Here is a 24,819-nt window from a genome sequence, read left to right on the forward strand (position 1 = left end):
GACACTTTGTTTTTTCTCGTGTCCATGCTGTGTGATGATGTGATGCAGGACATGAAGCAGGAAACTCTCCCAGTGCTGTTGTTAAAATTGTTTCTTCTGATTGTGCTTCTTGTTTGATTTAATGCGACAGTTTTGTCAGAATCAGCTTTATTGACCAGTTATGTTCACACATACAAGGAACTGGGCTGCAGTTATTTCTTTGCTTTCAGTGTGTTCATTACGGTGGCCCTGAGAGGCCAAACGCACTGCAACTTAAGAAAACACCAGCAAAAAGAAAAACGCTGCAAAAACACACAAAACACAACGGGAATAGAAAAAAGTTGCAGACCAGTTGCAGGAAGCAAAATATGCTAAGAACTGTGCTGGGAGACGCTGAACAGAAGTGGTTTTGTGAGGAAAGAAAAGATGAGAGGTAAGTGTGTTAGCCTAACTATTAGCCTAACAATCCGTCATCAGTATTATATGAATGATGATAAAACACGCCTACCATGTTTTGGGTCCCTGCAACTGGTCCGTCGGGTTATTGTCTCCCCAGAAACACTTCCCCTGTGCTTTTGGAAATCAGTTTTTTCTATTTCCGTTGTGTTTTGTGTGCTTTTGCAGTGTTTTTCTTATTGCTGGTGTTTGTTGCAGTCTGTTTGGCCTCTCAGGGCCACCGTAGTTCATGCAACAGAATAACAACAACACACAATACTGACAATGTCGCACAGCTGCTACACAGCAGTATAACCATATATGCATATAATATATTTATGTTGCAAAGATACTTGAATAAATGAGAGATGTTTAACTACTTACTATATATATATAAAATATGTTCATGATTTAATGACCATAAATAAATATGAATGGTTTATAGAAATATGGATGAAGTTTAAGTACAAAAGCTTGAACCTGCGAGCTGGTAGCGACTGTCTTGCTTACCTGCCACCGGTGGTCATTAGAGGTACTGCAGGTTGTGTCACTCACATGGTTTCATTTATAATTTCTGGTTCTTCTCTTGTTTTATTTTTTCCTGCACCATCCTCAGTTTCTTTTTCTTTGAGGCCACAAAAAGTAATCGGGCCTCGTCAGGAGGTGCTCGTGGTGCTGTTTCCCTCTGTTTTAGGAGCTTGGGGTGTTGTTGAGCCTGACGGGCGTCACTTTTTGTTGACGTGTGTAAAATATGATCCTTTTCTAATGGTTTCTTATATTTTAACTTAATTTTACGGTACAACTTTCATTCCAAAAACATCATCGCCCCAAAAATCAAGCATTTATTTCAGTCTGCATGCTTGCATCTTTGTCTGCATGGAGCTTTTCTCACATTTCTAGAGTTGCTGAGTTGAATTTTTGTGCTAAGAATAATTTCTTGTTGTAAAAATGACTATAAATCATCTGCAGAGACGTCACACGGCAGTTTGTTTCCCTTCAAACCTCAGACAGTCTTACAGTCTTAAATTGTCTTTGCAAGAAGTGAACTTAGTTTCTATTTTTCACTTGATTTTAAATTAATGACTGAACCAGCTGAACTCTGGATGCTTTTCTTCCCGTAGTAACGAACCCACCACAACAGAAAATCCTTTGTGTCATTAAAACAATTGTACGTCTGTGGAAACCCAACAGTGAGCACGCCGCGCTGTGGTCGGCAGGTTTTTCTGTGGTGGTCTGCAGACAGACAGTTTTTCCGCTCAGCGTGGGGAGCAGCTCTGCGCAAGGGAAAACCCTGCTGCAGACGCACTGAGAGGGGGCGCAGGGGGGTGTTTGGGGGGAGGCCATCTCGGTGTCCCATGGGAGCTCGGCAGGATGGGTGGGAAGGTTGAAGGGTGTGAAAGCTCAGTGTCATCACTACAGGTGCTTTTCAAAGCTGAACTTTTTGTTTATTTATAGAGAAAAACCCAGAAAAAAGCTTCAGATGTGCCTAAACCACAAGACTGAAACTCGAGCTGCTGATACGGTTGATTAGATCTGCTCAATAAAGGCGCAGTTATCAGGTCACCACAGTTTGCACAAAAATAAAATGATATAGCCGTAAGCAGCAGGTGCAAGACAACTTACTGAGGAGAAGACGTCAGTCACTCACAGTCCTGACAAAGAGAGATGAACACCTGTGGAGGTGTGCTGTAAGGTCACCTGACTGGTTTTTGAGCTACAGAAAGAGGGGGAGCTCAGGGGGCACGTCAGTGTTTCAGCTTCGGTGTGCTTTCAGCCCATTTTTGTTCAGTTTGTCAAACATTTTACACACAAAACATCCTTTGGCCACCTGCTCTCATGTGATTTGTCAAAACTGAACCTGACACATCAGGTTATGACACATAGCATTATGATAACAGAAAGACAAAACTGTCACTTCTAAGTCCGACATTAGTCAGCGAGCGGGCTTACTGCTACGAAGGGAACGAGAAGATCATCCTGACCTATGACCTTTTCTAAACCAAAACTTTTAGTGACTAAACGTAACCAAACAGTAAGTGAAAGCCAAAGATCAAACCACAGAGCTCCACATATGTAAGCATCAGTGTTGGGTTGTTGCTCAAGAAAAGTAATGTAGTATACATTACTTGTTACTTTTCTTAAAAGTAATGCAGTATGTTACTTAATTACTCAAAGAAAGTAATTAATTACACTACTTGTTACATAACTCTTTGCTCAGTAAAATGACCAGAAATGCATTGTAACAAAATTACCATTTAACAATATAAACCTGAGGCTACACACGCCAACACAAATCCCTATCCAGTTCAGTTCAACACAGACAGCATCGTCAGAAGAAAAGTTGATAAAATAAATTAAAAATGTTGTATTGTTCGATACATATGCGTACCGAACCAAAAGATGTATCGAACGGTTCAATATCGTTACGAGTATCGTTGCACCCCTAGTATTTAGGTATGAACACAAAGCAAACATGAAATCCAGCACAAAGAGACTTTAAAGCCATCACCACGCTGTCTATAAACTGACCGCTCATCAGTTTGTTACCTGCTGAAGTCCAGGCTCTGGCTGCTGGGTGGGCTCAGCATGCACTCAGCTTTAACATCACTCTGGGAGCTTGGCTAGCTTAGCATTAGCATGCTGTTTGTGAACACAAAGAGCTGAAGTTGTGTTAGCAGCAGATGCAGCTGTTTGCAACTCTTCTGGGTGCATTTTGCATTTTACCATCGTGCTCCTTACCTTTCATGCAATAAAATAAAAGTCAACTCTCCACTGACTAACAGCTGTTTCCACCATATTCCTCCTCCTGCACCTGAGCTGAAATCAGCTGATTGTAGCCCATGTGGACCTTTGTAATGAAAGTGGATTGTAACTGTAATGTAATTACTCAATTATTACAGTAACGCATCACATTACTGTGTTGCTAAAAATGTAAAGTAATTACATTAACACGTTACTTTGTTGCTTTGTAATGCATTACAAAGTAACAAAGTAATCAAATACAGAGCTGCCAACACAAAGCAAACACTGGTAAGTACACTCCACTGCCAGCCCTCCAGTCTAATCCAGAACTTGTTGGTTTTCAAAGTGGAAAGCTATCTTTGAGCATCCTGTGTTGCTAAAGCAGATCCATAAATGCTCCAATGTCAAAGGACAATTTGTGCATAATACGACAAGTCAACAGATTTGGACTTTTTCAGGATGAGAACAAGTTCTGCTTGAGTCATCAGAGTCACTCATAAACCAAACTAGTGGAGAACTGACACTGATGGTGGATGAAGACGTGAAATAAGAAGGTGGCTGTAAAGGCTTTTACAGTTTATACTGCAGCAAACATTTAAATGTCTAATGACGGGTAAGACAGGTATGAGGTTTAAAGGAAACCCTCTCTTTTTTCATCATCATCATCTGTAAGATGGTGTTGTTTCTTAGGTTTGGCCTCATTTGCCCTGGAGAACAGAAGATTTTACCCCTGCTTTCTCAGGTTTTGCACAGAAATGTTAATAAAGACCTGCTGGTTAATTCTGCCCTGCAGGCTGGTAAACCAGCTCTGACCGGACGTAAAGCTGCTGTGTTTTCTGTGGAAATTACACGTGAGCTCATTTGCATGTTAATGTTGTGAGCAGTTGAACAGCTTCAGGGGAAGCTGCTGTTTGCTTCACCTGGAAAAAGTGAGAAAACTCAGCTGCACGATCCTCTACAGCCTGCAACAATAAATGCTGAATAAATGAAAACTCTGCGTTTCTCTGCGTCTCTTTTTACCATCTGCTCCAAAAACAAAGCCTCATACTCGGCAGTGCTTCAGCGCAAATGACAACGAATCCTAAAATCTACATTTAAATCTTGTAGCAAACAATACATTTCAAAGTTAACAGGAAAAAAAAGGGAAAACATAAATAAAGATGTTTAAAACAGAACTTTAACTCTTATATCAGTGCAAAGCTCTAAGCAAGCATCTGTAAACATCTGTGTCACACATTACTTGATACTTTTTTGTTCGTTTGTTTTTAAGTAATCAAACTCAAAAATGAATTCCTTACATTTTCCTTACATCACATGCAAGCATCCCTATTTAATCCTTCTTTGAGTGTTTGTGTTTGAATCCAAAGCAGCAGCAGCAGCTTAGCGTTTCAAAGACGCGTCCACACGGTGGAACCTCTGACAAATAATGACTGACGCTGGATGATTGTAACAGGTGTGTCATAGTTTTATTCTCTTTCAATGACAGTTAAACTGTCTCTTTGTGCACACTTCGAGTTACTGTATCCAGCAAACACCTGTCTAAGATTTTTCTACAGTTTTCAGTTATTAAATGTACAAAAACCCTGAACGTGTAGAAACTCCTGCCTGTTATGAGTTATGAGCTTTGGACTCCAGAAAATCAGGATAAAATGCAAAGGATGGAACTTAAACCAATTATTAAAAATGGAAATTTCTGGTAAGTCTATGCAAATCTCTCCAAGGGGAGTCCCAGGAAACTGTTTTCTGCTTTTATTTGAATATCTCAAATTATGCAGTTCAACTGCAGTTTCTGCAGCAGGAAGTGGGAACAGCACCGGCAGTCACTGAACCTGCATCCATGCAGGAAGGTTCACTGAGCTCACGTGTTTGTCTTTGGTACAGTGCAGCACTTTAACACAACAACAGAGTTACACACAAATAAGGGCTTTTTGTATCAACATGTAATCACCACAAACTAGATCCCACTCTGCTGACAACATGGCCAAAGTAACAGCAACATGTACCACACCCCCGATGGTTTGTGAATTCTCTTTGATCTGCTGTTTGTCACCCTGAGAGCTCAGATCATGTGACTGCGAGCTTCCTGTCAGAGAGCGCGAACAAACACCAGTCTGGCAGATTTGCCACCTGATCCGTGCCTTCTGCCTGCCTGATGAGATTCACAGCTTCCAGCTTTGTCCCGACTGTAACTCAGCAGAAATTAAAACATCATTTGGTGTCAAACAGTCTGGATGAAGCTGCTCAGCAGGAGTATTTCAACACTGTGTGTTTTCAGAGGAAAAGATACGCCAAAGGAGTCTCTCTGCTTTTCAGGGAGACCTCCAACTGTGTTTATCGCAAGGAAAGTGCAGCTCCTGATTTATGAGCAGCAGGTGGGAGTCCTGCCATCGCCTCAGTGGTCACAGGAATTTGTCTCAGTCTTTTATGGAGCTTTTATAGTGTTTATTCGTTCCCAAATTCCCCTCAAGAGGAAAATGAGAGCACCTGGATGCCCTGTACAAACAAGAATATGCAGAAATTCCCTTGAGTACACGTCCCCACTTCCTCTTGGCATTTTGCCTGTGTGGGTACCTCGGAGCCTCTAATGTCTTTAGGTGGACACATGATATTCCCTGTATGTGCTTTTCAAATGGCTCGTTTGACAGCAGAGGGTCTATTGTCACCTCCTGAAAGATCCTTAAAAGACATAAATGGAAACATGACAATCCCAACAAGTCTGCATGGGGACATCTGATTACCCACTGCACGCTTGACTACCACAGACCTAAGAGCCCACTATATGTTTTTATGAGGAGATTTAGGAGTCCATGAAACACCTCATGATTTATTCAAGGACACACTGGACTCATTTATGGTTGCTGTGGGAGGCATTTAAAAGCCCAGTGGACACCCGAGAGCCCATTCTTTATCTTCATGTGGATTTTCTTCCTGGCACCTTACAGTCAGTCACTCAGAGGCTGTGGGTCCACAGGCTTCTCTGTTTGGAACCTCAGAGCAACACTCAGCTGTCCACGGTGGTTTGGACACCTGGAGGTTCACAAAGAGTCTCATATGTCTCTCTGTGTGGACGAACAAGAATCGTCTTAGTGTCGCTGAGACGTCTTCAAAGTCCTTTCCATCTCTCAAAGCTCCTTGTCCCTTAGCGGCTGCTTGTTTGTGCCTTCTTCTAAAATATTCTTAATGCAGATTTCAAATTCAAACTGAGAATTAATCAGAAACATGAGCGCTGAGGTAACAGAAACGTGGAAAAAGTGGGAAACAAAGCTCTGGAGCAGCAGAAACCGGAAACTCGTCACCCCTCAGTCACTGCTGACCGTCCTGGACGATCTGCAGGTTTTCAGCATGACTCAGCAGTCTGGACTGTTCCCGTGAATCAGCCTGAGTCACTGCGACTCAGAAATTAGTTTTTTATTCATGGAAAGAATGAGAGAGGATCCTGTCCTGATGCTGTTATCAAAGTGGTTCTTTTCTTTTGTTTCTTGCATGCCTGAACTCTAGACGCAACAAGGAAAGTTCACGGCCGGCGCCCAGACTCTTTATCAGTGATTAAATATCAGAAACAGATGAGTGAAATAAAAGTCAGAAGAATATCAAAAGATACCTTTATTTTCCCTGCAAAAGTCATATTCAGAACGTCTTTTCAGAGAACCCATATTTGCGAGGGGGCGGCAGTGAGTTCAGGAGTCTGATGGCTTGGGGGAAAAAGCTAAACCGCAGTCTGGAGGATCTGGCCCCGATGCTGCGGTAGGGTCTGCCAGAGGGAACAGAGTCCATGTGAGGGGTGTGAGGGGTCAAGCATGACGCCGGAGGCCTTACTGATGCAGCAGTTGTGGAAGATGTCCTGCAGCAGAGGGAGAGATGTTCCAGTGATCTTGGCAGCTGCTTTAACAATTCGTTGTAGTTTGCTGAGATCACCAACATTGCAGTTTCTGAACCACACGGAGATGCAGCTGGTCAGAACGCTCTCCATGGTGCTCCTGTAGAACATGGTGAGGATGGGAGGAGGGTTGGCTGCTTCAGGTGTCCCAGGAAGTGGAGGTGCTGCTGGGCCTTTTTGGTGATGCAGGCGGTGTTGGTGGTCCAGGTGAGGTTGTCTGAGATGTGAACTCCCACGTCGTTGCTGCTGATGAGTCCAACCATATGAAGGCTGAATTTGACTCATGTGCCTTTATTGAGTGGCATGAAGACCACCACTGGATTCAGGTGAGGATAGAGCCGACGAGTTGAATTTGTTTTTCAGTGAATGCTCACACACCCACAACCTCACCTGTCAGCCTGAGCCACACCACTGTCGCTCCCTCCCTCTCCATATAGCACTGTTGCCACATCAGGATCTGCTTCAGTTTGATTACCAGCGCCGTCTGGGAAGTGAGGACGTCATCATCTCTCTGCTCAATCGTGTCTACACCCACCTGGACCAGCGAGCACTGTGAGGGTCATGGTTTTTACTTTTCCAGTGCTTTCAACCGCATCAGGCCGACCCTCCTGGGTGATAAGCTAACAGCGATGCAGGTGGATGCTTCTCTGGGGTCCTAGATCGTTGATTACCTGACAGGAAGACCACAATACATGCGTCTTCAATGTTATGTGTCTGACAAGGTGATCAGCAACACAGAGGCACAAGGGACCGCCTCTCCCCCTTCCTCTTCACCCTCTACACCACAGACTTCAGCCACTGCACAGAGACCTGCCATCTTCAGAAGTTTTCTGATGACTCTGCGGTGGTTGGATGCATCAGCAGGGATGATGAGACAGAGTACCGGGCTGTGGTCGACTCCTTTGTCACGTGGTGTGAGCAGAATCATCTGCAGCTCAACGTGGCAAAGACCAAGGAACTGATCGTGGACTTCAGGAAGACCAGGAAACACTTGACCCGTTTCAATCCAGGGGGTCAGTGTGGACGTTGTGGATTAATATAAATACCTTGGAGTACACATTGACGATAAACTGGACTGGGCTAAAAACACCACAGCACTTTACAGGAAGGGCCAGAGTCGTCTCTATTTTCTGAGGCAGCTGAGGTCCTTCAACATCTGCCGGACAATGCTGAGGATTTTCTATGAGTCTGTGGTGGCCAGTGCGATCCTCTATGCTGTTGCATGCTGGGGGAGCAGGCTGAGGGTCGCAGATGCCAACAGACTCGATAAACTGATCTGTAAGGCCAGCAATGTTGTGGGGATGGAGCTGGACTCCCTCAAGGTGGTGTCATAAAGACAATGTTGGATAACACCTCCCACCCACTCCATGACACGCTGGCTCGTTCAGCGAGAAACTCAGGTGACCAAATATCACCACGACACAGGAAACCATTCCTGCCCGACGCCATCTCCCTCTAACACAGCGCAAACACTGCAGTAGTTACACCCTTTTGCACACACTCTTTCTACTCTGCGATTATCCTGTCAGCTTTCTTGATATTTATTTATAATCACCTGTTAATCCTAATTTTATTTTATTGTTGAGCGATTTGTATATATTGTGCTATTACTTAAATGTCTTAAATGTCTGTGTTTCTGTTATTTATACAGAGCAACTGTAACCCACATCATTTCCTCAGGGATTAAATATGCTGATTCTGATTATTGATTAAAAAAATATTTGCTTTATTGGTCTCATTCATTTTGAGCGTATATTTCAAAAACACACTTTATCCTGTTCTGCCTCAGAAACCTCAGATTTTAGGCTGTTGTTTTACTTACATCACTCATTTATATCACATTCAACAGTAAAAATAAATGACTGTGACACCAGCCTGTTTCAGTGAAGCTTGTTTGTCGCCTCCAGCTTGTTTCATTGTAACAACTTCAATCCTTTAAAACCAGATCTGACGAGCGAGCCGAACACAAACCCTGCCTGACTGATCTGAGCATAAGTCACAAACTGAATTTCATATCGTGTTGCGTTCCCTACAGTTCCCTGTAAATTCTCTGTGGAGTGAAGAACGAACACTTCCAGGTGGGAACATTCGTGACTCAGCATATGGACACATTTACCACCTCTGTGTTCAATCAATACAGTTTTTTTGCTGAGTCCAGGCTGTATGACACATGATCAGGATATATTTGATTACGTAAGTGTACAGCCTGCTGCTTTCTGAGATCAGCTGTATGTTTGACAGCTTTGTGTGAACGTGATTGGCCTGAACTTACACTGAATTATGTGACTAACTCGGGTGTGTTTGATTGTTACGTTCTGCGGTCCTGAGTTAAATTAACTTTGACAGCTATTCAGTCAAAAGATTATTTAACTACTAGAGTAGGGAGTTATGTGTATATAGATACTGTTCAGTCAAAGCCATGCCGGTTGACCTTTGACCCTCTTAAAGTGATGCGGCTGGTAAATGCAGAGCAGCTGATTTGGTTTGAACTTTCACCCCGTGTTCAGTGTGGAAATCGCGCAGCACCACGACAGCCTCAGCGCGCTGCTCCGCTGGGCCGGATGTTCTCCGATGACGCAGCCGAAATGTTGAGTAATGACTGAAAAGAAACAGCTCAGGCCAGAATACAGAGGAAATGCCATGAAAATGACCCACAGGAATATGCGCTGGATCATTTTCAAGAGGCTGAATTTGTCTCTAAGGAACCAACTTGGCGATTCCACCCTCAGATGTTACAAGAAGCTGAAAACACTTCCACTGAAACTTGGAAGTTTATCAGTGACTGTGGGGTAACGTCACTGTGGGTTTAAGCTGATCCTTCTAGGGGGATCCAGCGGCTGCCCGAGGCACGTTTCACACCACCACATGAATTCTGGGACTTACAAACAAACAGGGAGGTTTGCAGAAACAAAGCAGACACTTTGAGATCAAGAGAAGCTCCAACATGTGAAGGGCTTTTATTCTGAAGGGATGAAAACACTTCTGATGTACTTTTAGTGCAAAAAAAGCTTTTGAACAAAAACAATATATATATAAAAAAATGAACTCTGAAATTAAAAATACACAATCACAAATACAAAAGCTTTAGGGAGTGAACGGATTAAATAGTGAATTAAATTATTGTTCATCATCAGCTGTAAATTAAAGTTATGACACATTTATTCACATTGTCGCCTCAAACTGGAATGTTTGAAAAACTACTTTAAATTAAAATAGTCAATAAAAACAAAAATAAATAAAAAACAGAAAACCTGATTACAGACGAGCAGCGAGCCCCACGGGCAGCGTGCTGCATTCAGGTGACGTCGGTCATTATTTTAGCTTTAAAACCTGAAGTGAAGAAACTAGAACGACTGAGCAGATGTTAATGTGAAGTCCTGAGCTGCTGCAGCCTCTGCTTCAGCTCTCTGCTCCTCTTCCTCAGTTCATCTTTCTTTGCCAACAGCTTCCTCTCCTGCTCTCTGACCTCCATGATGAACTCCGCCGCCTTCTTCAGGATCACCACCTTCGCAGCTTTTTCATTGTTGGCCACCGCTGGGACCTCGTCCCTCAGAACCATGAAGCTCATCTTCAGCTCGTTTCTCCGCTGCCTCTCCAGCACGTTGTGAGTCCTGCGCTTGTCGTTGTCCTCGCCCTCCGATTTCGGGCTCCAGCACCGGCGCCCGCCGCTCTGCCTCGGTGCCGCGCTGCTGCTCTCCGCCTTCACACGTTTCTCAGGGGGTTGCTGGGCAGCGTAGTTGTGTTGGTGGATGTTGACATGAGAGCGTTTCAGGACCAGAGGGGAGGTGTGGGACCGTCGAGATGACTTTCTCCTGTCCACTGTCACCACATCGATCTCTTCCTCTTCCTCTTCATCATCTTCCTCTTCTGAGAAAAAACAAGGAAAAACATTCTGGTGTAAATAAAAGTGATCGCGGTCTGAGCCAAAACCACCGTCCTGCTGATGGACGAGTGACTGAACAGGGACAGAAAACGAGTGAAAGCAGCAGAGCGAGACAGAAAACGTGCCCTCCTTGAACTCCTCGCTTCCATAGTTTTCAGACATTTACCGGCCAATGAAAACATTTCTCAGATGTCTGCTGACACTGACAGTACTGGTGGATATTTTAATCCACAGCTTAATTCAGACCAAGGTTACGTTTTAGTGTACTACTATCCACAGTAACTATAGCGTCAAAATAATGGTGACGTATGAGGAACAGAAAGAGCCCTGTGGTGAAGCTTTCTGAACAGCTGGTCTGATCTGGGATGACAGGCACGGCTTCACTGAGAGCCCCCACATCATTTGACTGTCCTCTGCACTTCCTGTGATGTAAAAGTACTGACCGCAAGAAGAAAACCAGCTACTGATTTTAAGGAGTTCACTTATGTCAGCTGATTGGACCCCAACGCACCTGAGCCTGTTGAGCCCCGCCTTGTTTAGGCTCCCTGACTCAGAGATCTGACCTGTGTGTGTGTGTGTGTGCGCGCGCAGGATGTCACAATGTTTGCAGCATCTAATATTTGTAAGTCTAATAAATTAAAAATAATTTCACTACTTTAGGAAAAGTCTGTCGTTTCTACTTCTGTTATGAAAATCCTCACACAGCCTGCAGGATATTTGCCTGCTTGGTGATAGGCTGTTCCCAGACGCTGTAATTAAAGGATGGCCACACCACAGTAGTGTTGGATATCAATAGATGCAGTATTTTGAGATTCTCTGAAAATCACTGGGTTACTACATTTCCCAAAATGCAAGTGGATCCTACCTGATGCTTCTTTGTTTCTAACCACTGGTCTCAGAGGGTAAATGAGAAGTGAAGGAAAGGTCGGAGAAAAGCAGAATTCAGAGTTCAGTGACTCTGATACTCAGGATTAAAGAGCTGGCTTTTCAAAATAAAACTCACCTGATTCGCTGTCACTGCTGCTGGGTGGTGGCGAGTCCAGTCTCAGCTCAGACCCCACCTCCATCGCCACACCATCATCCATCTGCTTCTCACCCAGGAACACCACAGAGGGGTCAATGCAGTCTGTCACCGAGGTGTGGAAGTCCTGCAGGTACCCAGCGCTCACCTGAGACCCGCCCACCTGCTCGTCAGCTGTTCTGTCTGTGATGGTCTTAGTGTTGCAGGAGTCCCGGCGGGCCCGCAGCGAGGCCAGCCTCTCTGACACCACCTTCTCCAGCTCTGTGGCGGCAGCGAAGCTGCTGCTCCACATGCAATCCTGGATGATGAAGGACTGCAGAAATGCTGCAGAGGAGCTGTGGTCATCGTCCAAGAGGTCAGACACCGCCTCCAAGTGGTCGGCGGCAGACAGGGAGGGTCTCCGGCTGGGGGACAAAGGAGGTGTAGGCAGCAGCTCGAACTTCTTCCAGATGTCTTCGCTGGGAGCCGGCAGGAGCTGGCTGCGTGGAGGAGGGTAGAAGTCTTCCTCTTCACCATTCAGGAAGAAGTAGGGCTGGACCACGTCGTAGTCATAATCGTAGTTTGTGCTGTTCAACACCGGCGGCATGACGGCGGCCTGAGAAACACAACAGGAGGTCAGCCTGAGCCAAGCACATGACCACAACATCAAAAACCATCTGATATTACAACAGTGCAGGAGAATCAGTTAAGCATGCCAGACTCCATTCAAAAAACAGCTAGTTTAGCTTTCTTTGGATTAAAGTCCGAGTTTACATAATAGAAAGCAAAGATCCTTCATCAGTAAACAGCACTACACACATCTGCAGTGCAGATACACTCACTCAAATGTATTAAAACTCGGGATTTAACATGCGTAACAGTTTTAAAAGTAGTAATTTTATCAAAAAATAAGAACAGAATATGCGGTTAAAAGACATAAGTAAAGGTTGCAGAGCAGAGTTAAACACAGAGCTTCAGTATGAGTAAAGTCTCCAGACAGGCGAGAACTTCTGCAGATATGCGAAACTCAGCTGTCAAAATGCGCGACGCTAGTTTAAAAACATTGAATCATTTATTCAGAGTCACGCATCAAAGGAAAAACGGTCAAAATGCGAAGAACGAACATCAGCGATAAATTCGGCACACATTTTAAACTGACTAAGCGAAAAGTTAAACGACAGCAAAGAAAAGCATCCAGAAAGCTTCAGACATAAACTTACCGTTTTTCTCCAACAGTTAAGGTGAAAACGTGAAAAAGGTCCAAATGTTCAAGCGAGTAACGAGTAAACTTATAGCGGGCTTTGTCCAGCAGAGCCTGTCAGTCTTAAATAATCCTCAGTTTCTCGAGAACAGACGCTATAACGGTCCCTCAGTGTCGCCCAGCTGCTCTGCCGTCTCAGCGTGAAACTCAGCCATCAGCTGCTTCACACACATTAAATACTCCGGCTTTTATATCTTCATCCGCCGGCACTACAATCTTCCCGCCAAATGCGAACTACGTAGTAAACAAACGGGACCTATCGATGTGCTGCTGACCCTTTAGAAAATAACCTTTAGTGCATTTCTGCCATAAAAGCTTGATTGTAGTATTAGTTTTACTTTAAATTCAGCAAGAAGATGTGCAAAATATGGGAACTATTTTACTCAGCGGACGTGTACTTTTTGTGAATGGTAAGAGGGTGGTCGTGACTGTAAGTGATGTAAAGGAACAAAGTTCCGGGAAACCCGCTCTTATCCCGTGATGAAGTCATGAAAACAAACAAGAAAAACAATGTTTATCGAAAGAAAACCTGGATTGAATAAACAAACAAACAACAGAACGAAGAAAACGATCACGAGCTCCGAATGCAAAAGCAAAACACGACATGTAATAGAAAGATTTAAAACTAGATTAAAAGACTAAAAAAAAAAAAAGTAATCTGCTGATAGAAAATGTATTAAATGAATCAAGTTTGATAAAATAAAAACAATTACAATATCATTAAAGAATAAAATAAAATTTTAAAGGAAAACTAACCTAAGAGAAGGAATTTTAAACAAAAACAAAACATATTTAAACAACTATTTTGAAAAATTATAAACAAAGCCACTAAAATGAGAAACAAGAATTTAGCACAGCAAATATACTGTTATTATATTTATTCATTTTACTTTGATGTGATTTTTTATTTTCTCTGTTTTGATGTCATCTAAATTAATTCTGGGAAAGACAACATCAAAATAACATCTATGAAACTGAAATATAAAGAACAGATTATGGGCTCCATGGTCAAGACCTATGAAGAAACTATTTATTTATTTATTTTTAAATTCACAAAATGAAAGAATGTGCTTCAACCATCTCCAGGTCTCATTTTTCGGGTGTACATCCTTTATTTCTCTCCTCATATCTTAGACCCTCCCATCAAAAATGAGGTTAAAGAAGCAGAAACACAGAAACTGAGGCAACAGGCGCGCCAGATGTTTAGCTGTTAAAGATGTCACGAGGAACAGCTGCATCGGCTGTTTATTGCTTCATTACAGCCTGTTGCTGTATTTGATGTCCTCAGAGGTACATTTAAACCAGCTTTTTGAAGCAGACTTCAGTGGACGTGTCAGGGAAGGGGACACAGGTGATGAGCAGGTGAAAAGGTTGTTGGTGAACCTGTACTTCAAGAGGAGGGAGGAACACTGGATGATGGCCAAGAGTGTTAGATTTAACGAGAATGCAGCTAGGGGGCATCAGATGGAAGTCTGTGGGAGGAAGTGAGTGAATGCAGAGCCAAGAATGCCGCACACAGTTTGGGAGGAGCTGAGACAGGCTCTGGGTGGTAGGAAGGACTTAGATGACTGGAAGTGCTGAGGAAACGGCCAAGAAAGTGTTTGGTGTATCGGGAAATACAAGGAGACTTGGTGGTGGAATGAGGCAGTGCAGGAAGGTATTTGGGTCAGCAAAAAAAGTGGGATATTCAGGAAGCTGAAGAAAGTGGAAGTACTGGGAGCTTAAGTGTACGACAAAGAGGTGACAAAGCAAAAAGCCCAGTACGCTGTATTTCAGGCTGATACCAAAGGAGGAGAAAATGACTTGTAATGATCGACTAAGCAGGAAAGGACAGAAGTGATTAAGGATGGAGATGATAATGTGCTAACAAGTGAAAGGAGTGTGAAGATGGAAGGAGTACTCTGGGGATGTGATGAATGTAGAAATGAGAGGATGACAGTTAGAAAATCAGGAAGCGCAGAGGATCGAGTGAGAGGTGGGGAAAAGCCACTGGCCCAGAAGACCTACCTGTGAAGGTGTTTTGGAGGGTGGTGAGCTTTTTAACAGCATCTTAGAGAAGACCCAGAATAAAAACAGCAAACCTGTTTACTAAATCCATGACACACAAAGACCACAGAAGAGGCTCACAGACACGCCAAGAAACAAAGTGGAGGCAGCACCATAAATAAGCACGGGTCTAATTAAGGCAAGTGGACACAGGTGAGGAAAACACACAGGTGCAGATACTCTGGGATACGCTGAGGACTTCAAAGTGCTACAGAAACACTCACTGTGTACCGGATATCACTATAAAATACACAACCCACCGCATGCAACACTATTTCATGATTTGAGCCAACCTTTGTTTAACAGCAGCTCCTCCTGCCTTTTACTCTGCTGCCCCCTGCTGGTCAAAACCTCACACTGCCTCAAACTGCAGGATTCTTGTTTATCTTTGCATTTTCCACGTCTAGTTTTTTGTTAGATTTAATTTATTATTCTTTATAATTCTGCCTGCTTTTTACAATACCGTCAATATAACATGAATAACATTTACCTTTAATAAAATATCATCTATATAAATGTTGCTGCTAAAGATAAAACCTTAAGGTTGCTGCCCTCTTGTGGCTGTAACAACACACTGCATTACCAACCATAACCATAAATTCTTATTGTTGTCTGTGGATGGAGGGATGGAGGTAAGTGGATAGAGTATGTGCCATTTTAATCAGAATCAGAATCAGAATACTTTATTGATCCCTGGGGGAAATTATTTTTTGTTACAGTGCTCCATTTTAAACCAACATTAAGACAAGACATTTAATAGAAGTTATATTAATTTTTCCTAAATTTAATTTCATAACATAACAAAGCAGAAGATTTAGCTGAAATATTCAAACTACACATTTATTTAAACCAAACAAGTGTTTAAGATTTGTGTTCCCAGTGTTTGTAATCAGATGTAATCTGGGCTTTCTGACGTACATAACTGACTTCCAGCAAGGCTGCATGAATATGGCATTAGACAAAACACAACATGAACCCAGGAAAGACTCCAGCTGGAGGAACAGGCCAGTTAATGTCAGAGTTGTCCACATATAACCAAGGACAGCTTCAAAAACATCCGACTAACTGGAATTTCTAACTTAAAGACCTGAATAGAAGAGCCGATGATAGGCGAGCCTTACATTTTAAAAGATGAGCATGTTTTCATAAATAACAACCTTAATCAAGGATTAAGATACTTTTTCAGACAGTGATACAGTGTCAGGCTGTATCACACTCCAAGGTATACGTCACACCGCTGCACCAGTTTGACTCACTGAATCCATGGCAACAAAGTATTTCCTGTTTACTATAAATCTGACAACTTCTCACACAAATAAAAACGTCTGCCTCGGTTTGAAAGAGAGAAGCAAAGAGATGGAGCGCCATCCTGTGGTGAATCACTGGAAGTACAAAAAGAGAATTGTGGAAGACAGGAGGAAGCTGCGTGTGGAAGTAACAAAAAGCTGCAGTGGTGTTAGCAACATGTTTAAATTAACAAAACAATTTAACACGTTTGGAAAAAAGCTGATAATTTAGAAAGAAAATAAAAAAAGTCAAAATAAAGAAATTATAATGTGAGACCAAGAAAGATTTTAAACACACCGAGTGAAGAATCTCAAAAACTGTCTTAATGATTCACTGACTTACTCAGGAGGTTAAAATCTTTCATTCAGCGACCTGGATGCAGATGGAAAAACTGAACCGATAACATTAATGTATTAAAACATTATAGTTACTTTTAACAAACAGTCCAACTTGAACTGTTTTTAATTATTGTGGTAACTGATAACTGAACTTGCAGAGGCAGTAGGAGTGTGTTGGAGTGCACAGCTGGACAGGCCGCGTTTTTGTAACGGCATAAACGATGAAAGGCGGTGGATTGGCCAGTTGTTCATGATCGACTCTGAGCTGGACCAATTACAGCCGAGGAGGTCGGATGCACCCTCCCCCTCTCGTTTGGGCAACGGCTCTGAAAGCAATCTCATCAGAGACAAACCAAAGAAAACGGAGAAGAAAAAACAGAAAGAAGGTGCAGAAAAAAACGAGTGCCAAAAGGAAACAAGCCCTTCAGGCAGACGCTGCCAAATATGTAAAGATAACTCAACTGTTTGGTGGTGTCTGTGGTGGAGCTTCCACAGATTCAGTAACATTAGCAAGTGGTGGAGGCCAGCAGGTGGATGAGAGAAAGGGGAGGCAGGAGGAGGAGAGACCCGGGGCGGTTCCAGGGGCGGAGGAACTTCAGGTCAGAAGTTATGACCTGCAGTCTATCCGGGTCAGTTATAAACCAAGTTTATTTTCATTGTGCTGACTTTTTATTGACGTTTATTCTTCTGCTTTGTGCGTCGGGGATTTGCAGGGCGGACTGACATGAAAAGAGCACTACACACCAGACCTGCGCTGAAGCTTCTTTCTTAAGGTGCTCAAAGTGTAACATCAGCAGCTTGTTTGCTGGCAGTCAGTTGTCAGCTCACAGAGCACGAGTGACTCGAGACGGCGAGTTTTGGAGCGTATAGTGGATGTGGTCCAAGTACTTGGGAAGAGGGGACTCAGCTATGGGCATGTGGAGAACGAGGCTGCACACGTGGGGTGAGAACACCATCGATCATGGTAACGTTCTGATTGTGTTATTAGGCAAGTATGATAAGTGCCTTGGAGAACATTTGAATGACTGCAATGAGAAAAGCAAGAAGTTGCATGAGTCCAGTGGAGGAAGAGGTAGAAGGTGTCTCATCACCCTACTTTCCACAATGACTGTCAACTCAGTGACTGATGCACTCGGCCATCTCATTCAAGAGAGCATCAACAGTGACGTCCAGAAAGCTGGCAGGTTCTCTGTTCAGCCAGACACAACCCAAAACATCACAGGTTATGATCCGTGTTCAGTAATCATCAGGTATGTTACTGAGGCCGTGCAGGAGAGGCTTGTCTCCATAGCGAGGTGCGATGCATCCACAGGCAGCACTTTGTAAACTTGCTGTGGTGGGGCGTGGTCTGCGGTGCCATGCAGGGAGGGCGGACGCACCTGCACGGCGTCCTTAATCACGCCCGCCTAGTTAAAAACATGGGGACTCAGGGGTTTGGTGATTGTTGTGGTGAGATGTAAATAAAGATGGCTCCGAATGATACTCCGTGGTCCCACCGTGCCTTATTCTCGCCACATTGGAGACCCAGGAGACAGCACGGCGGGTCCGTATCGGAGCCAGGGAATGGAGGAGCTGGCCCAAATGGTGGTCGAAATGGCGGCCGCCCAGCGGGAGCAGGCGGCGGAGGTGCATCGCCAGCAGGAAGAGCTGCAGGACCAGTCCGAGCGCCACCTGGAAAGGATTGGGGAGCTGGCGGCGCTGCTCTGGGCCTGGGCGCCACCCCCACAGGTGTGTCCCGAGGACAGTGAAGCGGTGGAGGAGGCGGCAGACGAGGCGCGCGAGGGTCTGCGCCGGCTGGAGGAGGAGGAGGAGCTGTGTGAGGGGCTGCTCGAGCCGGGAGTGGCGGCGGAGGGAGTAGTAGCAACAGAGGGAGTAGTAGCGACGGAGGAAGTAGTAGCGAGGGAGGAGTCGCGCGATGGGCTGCTCCAGCGGGGAGCGACGGCGGTGACGGATGGGCCGCGCAAGGAGCTGGAGGTCCCCGTGCCAGGGGAGCCTGCTCGAGTGGAACTGGCGAGCGAGGCGTGCGCCACGCTTGAGATCGCCGTGCTCACCAGACCGGCCTCACCACCACCAGAGGCCAGTACACGCCACACCTCTGTTGTGCTATGCAGACAAACTTAATCTTGTGCTTGCTGACACAACACAAAGTGTTGTTGAAAGTGGATCACTCTTTAATTTACTTAATGACATAGCTGTGTTCATGAAGGAGTCTTATCACAGGGTTAATCTGTGGGAGAAACAAACCCAAGAAGAGACGAGACACAGACGCCTCGGTCCATTATGATGGACATCCAGTATGATGTCCTGCAAAATATCTTTGGACACTTTGGAAAACCAGGTGATGCCTCTTCACTGATGCAGTGCTCACGCTGAAAAGATTGAAAAAGAAAACCTAGCTGTTTGTGCCAGAGCACGGGGTTTTAAAGAAGCACGAAACTGTGTTAACACACAGACATTTCTTAGTGTTTGAGCGAAGGACATTCTCTGCCCATCACATGGTGACTGCCTGTGACAAAGTGGTTTGGCATGAACTCATTTACCACTTACAGTCAGCCATAATACTTTAATTTAGACATTGCTGGTGTAACTTTGCTTAACACACTCTCCCGGGTTTGTTTGTGGTAGCAGTAGTTACATCTGTTACATCCATGCATGTTTTTTAAAGCAAACACTACTGACCATCAGGTCATTTGAATTTTCTTCTGTTTACAGGCAAATGTCTGGTAAATTATGTTTCTTTATGTTGCTTTGGTTATGCTTACCATGTTTGTCCATTTATTCAGGTCATATATTTAAGACAGGTACAGTGGGGCAAAAAACCCTGATTTACGAATAAATTCTTTACAAATCCTACCATGTGGATTCATGGATTTTTTTTTCACATTCTGTCTCTCACAGTTGAAGTGTACCTCTGGTGCAAATTACTGACCTCTGTCATCATTTTAAGTGGGGGAACTTGCACAATCGGTGGCTGACTAAATACTTTTTTGCCCCACTGTATATGGGAAGCCCCAGTACTTCCTGTTTATATAGGGTCATGAGGTCATTGAGTTGTATTGTATGCAGTGTTTTACTTCTCAAACCATTTAGCTGAGTAAGTGAGTTTGTCAATTTCATGCATAATCTTGTTCCTGTTCTTTGTTTGGAATTGTATTGTTTGGTCTGACTAACGAGGTCAGGTGTGGGTAAAGTCCTGTATAAAGCAGGTGGGATTTTTTTTGCCTACCAGGTTGATTTTTTTGTAGAAGTATACTTAAAAGAACCTTTATAGTCTGCTGATGCTGTTTACTTATCACCTTTCTTGCTGCTTACGTTATGCTACCCCACACTGCCACACAAGATAGCCTCAAAAGCATCGCCCGGGACTTCCCAACTGTGAAGTCAGCTGCAGACACATTTGTGAAACAGACAAATCGGAAACTCGAGGAGAGTGAGGACAACGCAGACATGGAAGTGGAGGCTGAACTACCTGAAAAGAGGGCCAAGAAGAGAAAAGGCCGGAGAGATGACTGAAGCAAATCAATGCTGAGAAATCATATGGTGAAAGTGCACGACACCATCCTGGACACAGTTATAGAAACAATGCACAAACGATTTGTCACAGCTCTTCTCGCAGATTTGGCATGGTTGGACCCCAGGAAGTTTAGCCAGGGCAGAACAGTTTCTCTTCCTAGTAATGCTCTTCAAAACCTGAGCACATGTCTCCTCAAATTTGACAGCAGGGCTTCAGTAAATAACTTTCAGTGAGAACTGAAAAGTTTTGCTGGACAGTGGGAAAGGCTTAAGACATCACATGTACAGGACCGGAGCAGGAAAGATCTGAAGAACGGGACGAAGAAGGTGAAATGGTGACCAAAAGATGTGATTTTTGCAAAAACTGCCCACTGTGATGCTATCAAATACTCAACATGCTGTCTGATGCCTGTCGTCTCCGTGGGCTGGCACACAAGTACCTGTTGACCCTCTCCCTCACTCAGGCTGCCTGTGAAAGAACTTTCTCTGCACTCAAGTTCATTAAAAGCAGATTCAGAAGGGGTCTGTCTGCAAACAGGCTGGAGATCTTTATGCTGATGGCAAAAGGACATTGGACATGGTCGTTGGACTCCCGACATGGTCGTTGAAAGGGTAGCTGAGAAGAGTGACCTGCTGAGAAAGCTGCTTTTGTAACCTGGTTAGGTGAAATAAAAAAGATCAAAACATTCCTAATTATGTATCAGTTAAGATTAAATTCAACTTTATTACCTAAAGTACAGTCAAATGAATAGGTTTGTATCTACCTTTACTTCAAACAAGTCAAGTATTCAGAAAATGCTCACAATGTTTCCATCTGAACCTGTTTTTAATGCATAAGACAGCAGATAGAATAAATATGGGATCGGAGTATTAGGCATTTATAAAGATGTTTTCTTACAGCCTTAATCTGTCATTGTTTCGTTTCAGATGCTGTCAGTGATTTTTGGAAGTCTGTTCATTTTAACTAAGTACTACATACAATATGACTCAACCATTTTTCTACAGTAAACATACGCGTCCTGTCATCGTCACGTGCCATTCTTTGTCACCCTTTGCTGTCGTTTCACTTCTTAAAAGTTTCCATGTGATAACATATGTTCAGTGTTGCTGCTGTGGAAGTGCTGTAGGTGACTTTTTATTGATGCAGTGAGTTAATAGTTTCTGATACAATTCAATCACAATCTGTCCTTAATAGATTTTAATATTCATCTAATCTTTGTTCCTTTGTCCTGTTTTCAGGGTCTAATCATACATTGTTTGTTTGTTTAAGAGGTTCTTTAGACCAAACAACTTTTTAAGTTCCTCAACATAAGTTTGGTTGACCAACCATCCTATAGTATTTTATTTTATTTTTTCACGTGTTGACTTGTAAAAGCCTGTATGACAATTTTTTTTGCCATTCATTAACCCCACAGAGAAGGCATCATTTAAATATGTTAACGTTTTCTTTAAGCAAGCAGTATTAAAGTTTTTCGTGACTGGGCCCAGTGTCCTCATTTTTGGAAATGAAAATATGGTCACCCTAACGTAAATACTGCTGTATGTGATTCAGCTATTTTTGTGGAATAAAGATAACAGTACTGTGATCACTCGAGCAAGTCCATAAAGTGCCATTCTTTGTCACCCTTCTCTGTCCTTTCACTTTCTTTTACCTGTACTGTGTGTACACTGCCATCAAAAAGTCAATTAAATGTTATTTTTTTCCTCACCTTTCTTTCTGTCTCCTTTCACTTTTTAAAGGTTGGTATTAAAAAAAATTGTGCTGCTATGTTGTTTATTGATGTGGTAATAAAGACTTTATGAAAATATAACTAAATCTGTCATTTATTGATTTTAATATTCAATAATGACCATGTCTCACCTCTAGACGTCTCTGTCTTAATTTCCAACATGTGTTGTAGATAGTTCGGTAAGTTAACTTGACCAAGCGGTCTTTTCTTTTCTGCTAAGTACTGTTTAGAACACCAGAATAGGCAGGATGCTGTAGGTTTAAGTTCTTTAGATTGATACATATATACCAACAATTCAGCGTACATCACTGTCACAACAGCATTTGTTTTCATTCAAAAGCTTTATGGCTTTTCCGACAATACCTGGTGGGCCGGTCTCTAGTCCAAATGCCCGGGCCGATTTTTTTGTCCCAGTCCAGCTACGTTGGAGTGTTATGGAAATATATAAAACTATATATGTGGAACTTGCTTCAAACCAGAGAGGCACAGGTACCAATGCAGCAAATGTGTTTTCAAAAATGTCTTCAAAGAAAAAAGAACTGATGACAATTAAAAAAAAACAAAAAACACTGGAGGAAAAGTGACGTGTTTGGAAATTCCCTGCTGTTGTTGAACGCATCAGTAGTGTACCTCAGGTGTGTTAGTTGCGTGTCCGGCGAGAACAGAAAGGTGAGTCATTAACCAGCAGAGCTAAATTAGCTTTCTAAGCTCAGAGTTAGCATCAGAGGGCTAGCACATGTTTTTGGCTAGCTTGGCTCGTTAACATGGTGGCTAACCATGACTAGCTTAAGTAGCTGCTAACATCCACCAACGTGACTGTCAAAGAGACTTTGATGTTTGCACTGTACCGTTGTAGTGGAAATTCTAAAAAGAGGTATTTTGGAGAATGTTGGAGACTTCCTGTTATAAACCCTCAGTAAGGCTGGGCGAGCTTGCTAGCTGCCTGTAATTTAAAGCTTTAATGTGCTATTGGTCTACATTTTGGGCCCATTTTAATGAATTACTTCTATTTTGAGTAGCTAAGCTTACCGGTACTAATTAAGTGATTTAAGTGAAATATTTTAATTTATTACGAAATGAATTCGTTCCCGAGGGTCTTTTGTAAGACAAAAATTTTCGTAAATCGAAGCACCCATCGCGCCTCTTGAGTGAGGCGATGCTGGCTGGAGACGAAGTTCTTGGTGGAGGAGGAGGTGGCGGAGGCTCAAGGAAGCATACGCACGCATGCATACATATGTACAGTGGGGCAAAAAAGTATTTAGTCAGCCACCGATTGTGCAAGTTCCCCCACTTAAAATGATGACAGAGGTCAGTAATTTGCACCAGAGGTACACTTCAACTGTGAGAGACAGAATGTGAAAAAAAAATCCATGAATCCACATGGTAGGATTTGTAAAGAATTTATTCGTAAATCAGGGTGGAAAATAAGTATTTGGTCACCTCAAACAAGGAAAATCTCTGGCTCTCACAGACCTGTAACGTCTTCTGTAAGAAGCTTTTCTGTCCCCCACTCGTTACCTGTATGAATGGCACCTGTTTGAACTCATCATCTGTATGAAAGACACCTGTCCACAGCCTCAAACAGTCAGACTCCAAACTCCGCCATGGCCAAGACCAAAGAGCTTTCGAAGGACACCAGGAAAAGTATTGTAGACATGCACCAGACTGGGAAGAGTGAATCTACAATAGGCAAGCAGCTTGGTGTGAAAAAATCAACTGTGGGAGCAATCATCAGAAAATGGAAGACATACAAGACCACTGATAATCTCCCACGATCTGGGGCTCCACGCAAGATCTCATCCCGTGGGGTCAAAATGATCATGAGAACGGTGAGCAAAGATCCCAGAACCACACGGGGGGACCTGGTGAATGACCTGCAGAGAGCTGGGACCAAAGTAACAAAGGGCACCATCAGTAACACACTACAACGGCAGGGAATCAAATCCCGCAGTGCCAGACGTGTTCCGCTGCTGAAGCCAGTGCATGTCCAGGCCCGTCTGAAGTTTGCCAGAGAGCACATGGATGATACAGCAGAGGATTGGGAGAATGTCATGTGGTCAGATGAAACCAAAGTAGAACTTTTTGGTATCAACTCAACTCGTCGTGTTTGGAGGAAGAAGAATACTGAGTTGCATCCCAAGAACACCATACCTACTGTGAAGCATGGGGGTGGAAACATCATGCTATGGGGCTGTTTTTCTGCCAAGGGGACAGGACGACTGATCCGTGTTAAGGACAGAATGAATGGGGCCATGTATCGTGAGATTTTGAGCCAAAACCTCCTTCCATCAGTGAGAACTTTGAAGATGAAACGAGGCTGGGTCTTCCAACATGACAATGATCCAAAACACACCGCCCGGGCAACAAAGGAGTGGCTCCGTAAGAAGCATTTGAAAGTCCTGGAGTGGCCTAGCCAGTCTCCAGACCTCAACCCCATAGAAATCTGTGGCGGGAGTTGAAAGTCCGTGTTGCTCGGCGACAGCCCCAAAACATCACTGCTCTCGAGAAGATCTGCATGGAGGAATGGGCCAAAATACCAGCTACTGTGTGTGCAAACCTGGTAAAGACCTATAGTAAACGTTTGACCTCTGTTATTGCCAACAAAGGTTATGTTACAAAGTATTCAGTTGTATTTTTGTTATTGACCAAATACTTATTTTCCACCCTGATTTACGAATAAATTCTTTACAAATCCTACCATGTGGATTCATGGATTTTTTTTTTCACA

At 43.5% G+C, this 24,819-nt stretch overlaps 2 protein-coding genes across 3 annotated transcripts; one reads left to right on the forward strand and one right to left on the reverse strand.

Annotated features, from left to right (window-relative positions):
- Positions 1 to 9,960: 9,960 nt before the first annotated feature.
- LOC309694089 (transcriptional regulator Myc-2-like) lies at positions 9,961 to 15,335 on the reverse strand. Of its 2 annotated transcripts, none has more exons than XM_082513834.1 (3): positions 15,185 to 15,335; positions 11,920 to 12,532; positions 9,961 to 10,900 (listed from the first exon to the last, which is right to left on the reverse strand). In XM_082513834.1, exons 1-3 carry the CDS (start codon positions 15,224 to 15,226, stop codon positions 10,398 to 10,400), a joined length of 1,158 nt encoding a protein of 385 aa, XP_082369960.1. In that variant the 5' UTR covers positions 15,227 to 15,335; the 3' UTR covers positions 9,961 to 10,397. The 2 variants fall into 2 exon arrangements, with proteins under 2 accessions (XP_082369960.1, XP_082369961.1); XM_082513835.1 differs by lacking the exon at positions 15,185 to 15,335 and adding an exon at positions 13,137 to 13,364.
- Positions 15,336 to 18,285: 2,950 nt separating this feature from the next.
- On the forward strand, positions 18,286 to 19,593 carry LOC309693630 (uncharacterized protein). The gene is made up of 2 exons (XM_082513052.1): positions 18,286 to 18,720; positions 18,757 to 19,593. Exons 1-2 carry the CDS (start codon positions 18,325 to 18,327, stop codon positions 18,967 to 18,969), a joined length of 609 nt encoding a protein of 202 aa, XP_082369178.1. The 5' UTR covers positions 18,286 to 18,324; the 3' UTR covers positions 18,970 to 19,593.
- Positions 19,594 to 24,819: the final 5,226 nt, after the last annotated feature.

Source organism: Aulonocara stuartgranti, assembly GCF_965226115.1.
Source record: "Aulonocara stuartgranti genome assembly, chromosome: 18".
Classification (NCBI taxonomy): domain Eukaryota; kingdom Metazoa; phylum Chordata; class Actinopteri; order Cichliformes; family Cichlidae; genus Aulonocara; species Aulonocara stuartgranti.

What these genes read in the sequence shown, in the direction of transcription:
- LOC309694089 (XM_082513834.1), bottom strand. Translation starts at nt 15,226, where the DNA reads ATGCTGTTAAAAAGCTCACCACCCTCCAAAACACCTTCACAG. An exon ending in CCTCCAAAACACCTTCACAG is followed by an intron (nt 12,533 to 15,184) that starts GTAGGTCTTCTG and finishes TGTGTTTCTCAG; the next exon opens with GCCGCCGTCATGCCGCCGGT. An exon ending in CAGCAGTGACAGCGAATCAG is followed by an intron (nt 10,901 to 11,919) that starts GTGAGTTTTATT and finishes GTTTTTTCTCAG; the next exon opens with AAGAGGAAGATGATGAAGAG.
- LOC309693630 (XM_082513052.1), top strand. Translation starts at nt 18,325, where the DNA reads ATGATACTCCGTGGTCCCACCGTGCCTTATTCTCGCCACATTGGAGAC. An exon ending in GAGTAGTAGCAACAGAGGGA is followed by an intron (nt 18,721 to 18,756) that starts GTAGTAGCGACG and finishes GCGAGGGAGGAG; the next exon opens with TCGCGCGATGGGCTGCTCCA.